The sequence below is a fragment of the Perkinsus marinus genome, assembly GCF_000006405.1.
Source record: "Perkinsus marinus ATCC 50983 genomic scaffold scf_1104296935302, whole genome shotgun sequence".
Classification (NCBI taxonomy): Eukaryota; Perkinsozoa; order Perkinsida; family Perkinsidae; genus Perkinsus; species Perkinsus marinus.
Genome location: NW_003214508.1, coordinates 453,150 through 459,929, shown reverse-complemented (window position 1 = coordinate 459,929; position 6,780 = coordinate 453,150). Strand labels below are relative to the sequence as shown.

Sequence of the window (6,780 nt, the reverse complement as noted above, 5' to 3'; positions counted from 1 at the left end):
AAAGTGGACTGGAGACGACACGGATTTCCGGATCCCGAAGCTGAATAAAGAGCACCATTCAGTACTTCGGAAGTACTACTTCCTGTCCACAACCATGGCACAGGGGGGCTCGAAAGCTATTACTAGACCGTTCATGTTGCTCCCAGGGTTGTTCAAATCCGGAAAGAATTATGCCAAATCAAGTTGCTCCTACTTTTGAAAAGTCGCTTCAAGACGCGCAACGAAGAACTAGGCGTGATAAAGATGACAATCTGGATAATGTGCACCCCGGTCCTCAGTGGTCCGTAGCGCTGCGGTTGCTGTGAGCAAGCTGCCTACTCAAACATTACTCAACCGGAGAGAGAGTGATCATTGAAAGTTGAATCGGTTCGGGAAGGAGTGGTAGAAAAATTACTGATATTTAGGATACCGGTGCGGGCGAGTTTGTTGTTCACTATTTTCAGGCTTTCACCCGCTTTAGTGGGAGAAAAAGTCCCTACAACGGATCCACTCGCCCTTCACCCTTTTCAGGATTCACTGTTTTCAGGAGGGACCCAATAGAGAGTGACCAGCCACATATTCTCAGATGTGTCCAATGCGCTCAGCTACTGGCACAGGCTAGCATGGTGTATTGTCTAACGCAACATCTACTAGCTCGAAGACCTCAATTCAAAGCGGTAAGCAAAGATGACCATGAAAGCATGGCCGAGCATGAACAAAAGATAAATGTTGAATGGTCATTTAACCAACATCAGCAGAGGGAATCTTCGCCAACGTGTGGTTTCTGACGGGCTTGTCGTTGCCAACTTTCTTCGATATGACACAGCTCGAAGATGATCGCAATCAATGGTCAACATCGACGCAATGGTCTAGTCTCTTATCCAACTTGTTGAAACATAAGGTTTGTTCTCCCAAGCGATCCTGTCTGTCACAGATTGAGCGCGAACACCAGGATACGCGTGAAAGCTTTGGCAGTGAATTAACTCAGTCTCGTATCTATCACATTGAACAGTTGAATACACGTAACAACCATGCTTGCTACCCTCGAGAGAGGATGGATACTCGCCAGTCTAGCTGCAGAGGCGTGAAATCCTCGAAGAGACGCCTAGGTAGCTCCTGCAGTGTTAGCTGAATGTCAGGGAGTTACCAAAGAAACGAGCAGATATGTACGATTTGGGCCATATTATGGCTATCGTGGAACGAGTAGAGTCGAGTGTGGCGACCGTCAGTTGCCGCCCTGCTCTAAGGGAAGTCGAATCCTGGCCAATCAAAGAGAAAACAACAGCCGAATCGGTGAGTGAATCTTCACATTGATTCTTCCAGAAGAGTGGAAGAAAGGCCACGACGATAGGCGCACCCAGTGATAGATTAGTCGAGTTAGGTTCATTCAGTTTTAGCGTTTTGAGAGCACGAAGTATTGGAGCATTGACAGTAAGCCAAATCGTTGATAGTATAGGAGCTATCCTACGACTCCGACCTCGCACCACAAGAACCAGAACTTCATCCCTCTCAATGTCACTCGGGTTCGCGTATGTTCCCCCAGGAACTGACAGAGATGGGTTACGAACACAAGCCATAGATTAGTTTTCAGAGGTAAAGAGTCAGTTATACTCGCGAAACAAAAGCAAAATGAGCCTCCTGTTGGGACTCAAAGGGAATGATGAAAGTACACAATGTGCAGCAACATTCACATTGGATTATCCAATGCAAACATTGTCACCAAACGAGGAGGAGGAGGAGGTTGGTGGTAAATTCCTCGTTGGATGTGGGACAAGCAGCATCTATACTGAACATGTGAGTTCCACAAATCAACTAAATAATCAATCAGGAACTGATGCACTCAGGAACTCTGACAAACGCGTCTTATACATGCTGTACGTCTTTCAAGACCATCAATAGGATGGTCTTTGATTGTAAGGGCGCCTTGCCACTGGCTCGGGTCGGCCAATTGTCTCCGGGTGCGCTCGTACCTGTGGAGGTTCTATCGAACACTGTTTCCTGTCCGGCTTACCCCTCGCGGAAGGACTCCAGTTGACGATCCAAGCCGAAGGGGTGAACGCACTCATATACATCGTGCGGCGTTGAGAGGAACATCGATCTAAAGCGTGCCCACGGAATGAAGAAAGGCGATAACTTGACAATCTTCCCGGGATGGCAGCCGTCAGGTACGGCGAACCAGGATGAGAAAGCACCATCAGCTGCTAGGTGACCCTAACAGAATACCATGAGCATCCTCAAACACACCCTGCCTCTCAAGCAGTCCGAAACGGCACTACATATGCCTGAGTTATCATTCGAAAAATTCGTTGCTCTCATAACACATCGAACAAGATAGAGAAATCCCACACAACACGACTAAGTACATACGGGCGCTTCTTATGAACTAACAAGAGCTGATCGATCGCTATTAAGCTCAGATCGATCGCCCAGAGGAATCAGCTGAATTTCAGTTGCTGAAATAGAATCACTCTAATCACTAATCAATGAACGAGTACCGAGACCTTCCATGACGTGCTCACCTCGTATCGAGCAAAACGGTTGAAGAATGGTGGTATGCAGATAGCAGCAGCCATGACACGATGGAGATCCTCGAAATTGTCTGGACAGTGGATACATCGTGTAGAAGGCAAGGGACAAAAACTCGTCAAACCAATATGCAGCTGATCGTTGCTTGCTATGCTTTTCAACTAAAGAAAACACACCACAGGCGACCATAATCACTAACACGTTCATCACTCAACCACCAATGCCTACTATGTCGTGAGTAAGACCGCCAGTTCTGGTGAGCTCCTCTAATATCATATCGACAGTTTCATCGACATCCAGGAGGTAACAGCCCTTGAGCCCAGAGCTCATCATGTGGTCACGGACATTCAAAACTGAAGAACGGTGAGAAGGCCATAATCAACCGAAGCCTCTCACGAAATCTTACGAGCCTTCATCATTTTCCCCATATTTAGTTGCGGCGCTGCAGCTATGAATCCCGCGAATATCGACCCGGACACAGTGGTGACACGGACGTCACTGAAAGCAGAAATTATTACATGAGTCACCGACAGAGAAATACTTTGTCACCTCAAATCGGCATAATCCTGCAACGCCGCTATGCACCCAAATGCATACCCAATACGGAGACCCGTGCCACCCAACGCCAGTGTTGGCCGCGAATCCCAGGGCTCCTCAGGGGGCTCGGAAGGGACTACCTTCCGTACACTATGAAGGAGGACGATCCCCAGACAGGCCACGGCCAGCAGCAGAGCTAAGGACGTGATCTCCAGCGTTCTTTGGCGGAGGTAGAATATAACAGTCTGAACCCACGGATAGCCAGATGCTTCCGTATATAACGGCAGTGAGGTAACGTAGCCGAGGAAGCCGTTATCGGGCAGAGGTGTCGCGGCGTCCGAACAAATCATGAAGGAAACAAGAAGGAACTTCAGGACATGCCTAGTTCGAAAGGCTGAGCACCTTTACAACAGATGGAAGCCTCGCCCGATGCCGTTACGGGACTTTCCATTGGACTTGATCAATACAAGGGTACAACTTGAGCCAAGATGGCTACAGACCCGTTCCTGTCTCTGTCTCTGACCATCGACTTGACTACCAGCTAAGTAAAAATAGTAAGTGTGATACTATACATGTAAATTTGTTCTCATATAAATAGCAGGGTTGGGCTGCTCATTTCGGAGCTCTTGAATTCACAGCCATACTCCTATACTCACTACTATTTGCCTCGTGAAAGTAAGGCTGGTCTCTGAGACTACGTGAAAATATAATTAGCGAAAATGTGTGACACACAGTAGCAACATCCAACACTGTTGCCCAGAGCAGGAGCTCCCCACGAAACATTTGTGAGCCAGGTAGAGCTATTAACCTCACTGTACTATACAAGAGTAATGATTACATTCAAAATGAAATTCCCTTCCCCAAAGTCAACATAATCTGAGGGCCACTACCGAGACCAGAACTCAACCCACACGAGGACAGTTACCACTTAATGCCAGAATACTGGCTGTGGCCCGATGGCAAGTTACTCTCTGCCGAGATATTCCCAATGTGAAGTAGTGACTGTTACACTCGAAAGCTTCCGCCCAGTTAACGACGAGCACTCACCATCTCACTCGCCATCGAGAGTAGTTCGAGATGAGTAACATGGTGATGGGGACAGGATCAAAGAAACGTAAAATACTCGGCTTGAAAGGTCAAAAAACTACATTTGGCCCGCCCAGAAACTCAACAACTTCATCATACAACAACAACTCCGACCATGGCCGGTTCATGTATCAACTTGACACTATGACAACAACTCTATATAGATGGGCTACGGTGAAGATAGGGCATACTACTCGGATGGAACTGAGAGAGAACCTCTACTATGCTACAGCCGAAACTCCTTTCTGCCCACTTCTTTTCGTATGTTGGTGTCTTCACTAACCACCACCACAGGATTCAGAGCCGGCAGGTCAACCTGATCCATGACTAACCTCTATGCCTACTTATGAGGCTCACCGAATAAGGAACCTCGGGACCATTGGACTGTGACGATAGAGTCTCCAATACACCACGGACGGACCTCCCATTGTGAATGCTTCGTATCTGATCAACTACCACCCTTCCAGCGACAACACCGTCAAGCCACTACCTGCTGATTCCCCTTGAGCGCCTCACTCACAATACTCTGCGTCTCGTCATCTACTGGTAACGGCTTCGAGTCCCATCCAGGTCGACCATCCCCGTTAATCAGTCTTGACCGGTCCCTGATGTGGCGAACTCAATAACAACGACCAGCCTTCGCATCTAACCTCGTTGTCGTCGAGGCTGACACACCGCTGGTCGATGCTGAATCGCGTCTACCCTTCTGGCTGGCCGAGTCCTCGAACCCCACACCGCTTATCGACCCAACCCCGTCATCACTGGCGTTGTCACACCCTGAGATCAAGAATCGACTACTGTAGCGTTTCCGTGTAGAAAGACCTTTAAGCCATGATTCCACCCACCATCATCTACATCAACCACTCGAGCCTCTTGTTCCTCAATTTCCCTATCATAAGCCTCCTGCAGTGCCTCACGGAAGCTCTCTTGCTCTCTATGCAGCCTTCCAGCTCGATCCTGCAATATTCGCCACCCGATACCTTCCACAACAAGGCCTAGTCCTTACCTTCATCACTGCAAGAGCAGTACGGAACTCAAGGTCATTGATATACTCGTCGAATTTAACCGTCTCGGCAAATGCCAATAGCTCTTCCTCATCAACCTAAGAATACCCCACCCCGTCCCTTAGTCTTAACCAGGCATTTCACCTCAGCAGCCTTCCGAGCTTGTGCTTCTGTCAGAGACCACAAGGGCCTGCTCTTCAGCTGTCTCTTGTCCGACGTCTTCCCCTTTCCGTTCACCGCTTGCTCTATGCATTCCCCTTCTCTACTACCATCCTCGACGCCTTTGCCAGCCGGCCTTGTCTTCATAACATCATCATCATCATTCGCCTTCAATTCTCCTCTAATTTCCGTTACCTGACCATCAGTGACTCTCTACCAATACGAGCAGTGCCAAGATCGCCAGGATAAAGAGATACATGAGCCTCATCCACACCTGCTAGGGTACCAAGCAAGAACACCTCATCTGTCATCGCTTCACATCAATGCCGCAAAATACAAACGAACGCTGTAGATTTAGCGGCAGTTTCTCATGCTATAACCCCTATGATACCAAAATGAGCATTCAGCCAATTGCTCTAGTCATTGCTAAAGACCCTATCGACCTCTGCGCACCTTGCGAATAGCTGCCCGTTGCTTCGCTGCGAATTCACTTATTCTCTTCAACTTTTCCTCATCATTTCTCACAGCTTCCTCCTATACGACAACACCATTTCCATCACTACCAGCTGAAAGTAACCTCTACCCGCTGAGCTCGTTTAGTCGCTACTCTCTTAGCAAAAGTCTTCAGCCATCGGGCATGCTTTCGCAAGACCTGAGAAGGCCTCGATGCGCGTTCATGAATCAGCAATCGAGAGACCGAACTCACAGCTGTAGGGGCCGCGAGACGCTTGGACCAGTCTTCTGCCAGAGCCGCGAAATGTGGAGGAGCGAGACCCAACTGAACCAAAGGTTGCCGATGATAGGATGCCAGGCAGTAGTTTAATAACGGCAACCCACTTGGTCACAATGGGCCGTCGAAGCACCAGCCCTAAACGGAAGTAGCCCCTCAGTCTGTCCCGCGCCTCGACGATCGGCTTCAGCGTCTATCGGACGGTTGCAGAGCATAACGCCTTTAAAGTTACCCAGATCTGCGACACACAACCTCGATAAAAACCACGCCCCGCAGTTCATAATCAGCCTACTCGGAGGTGAATCAGCAGTGGCCTGAGCGCTCATTGTTGGTATGCTCTCACCCGGCCCCATAGACGTGTTTGGATCACCCATCGAGTGAGGGGTGCCTTCCAACGGGTCGGCCGTCATAATAAGTTCCAATACTCACAAAAGTTACTCAGCTATGGAAAAGCATCATTGCGACAAGCACAAGGTAGGTAAGTGAACGAAGGCACTATTCTCACTATACAGTTCATCTGGGCCCCGCCTTGCTTCTTGACGTAGTGGCAGAGAGCATCGATTAGTAATCGTCGATTACACCTCTAAGTGCCACGCCATGATCAGCTGATACTTGGGGAAATGCAAGGCAGAGCAAGATTAGCAAGAACCTCATTAGTCGATAACGAACATCATTTCCGAATCATATCAAGCGACCATCTTCTATTCGTGTATTAAACGACTCGATACAATTATTCCCTGCAATCAGATACTCTGATTG

The 6,780-nt window shown here is 48.6% G+C and overlaps 1 protein-coding gene across 1 annotated transcript; it reads right to left on the bottom strand.

Annotated features, from left to right (window-relative positions):
* Positions 1-1,986: 1,986 nt before the first annotated feature.
* Positions 1,987-6,431, bottom strand: Pmar_PMAR003421 (hypothetical protein; the record flags this gene model as incomplete). The annotated part of the gene is made up of 17 exons (XM_002784120.1): positions 1,987-2,190; positions 2,499-2,666; positions 2,734-2,858; positions 2,912-3,003; positions 3,055-3,287; positions 4,382-4,444; positions 4,486-4,572; positions 4,619-4,733; positions 4,779-4,905; positions 4,974-5,085; positions 5,135-5,230; positions 5,277-5,486; positions 5,745-5,825; positions 5,875-5,943; positions 5,998-6,069; positions 6,129-6,259; positions 6,314-6,431. The coding sequence occupies 17 exons, from the start codon at positions 6,429-6,431 to the stop codon at positions 1,987-1,989; spliced, it is 2,103 nt and encodes a 700-aa protein (XP_002784166.1).
* Positions 6,432-6,780: the final 349 nt, after the last annotated feature.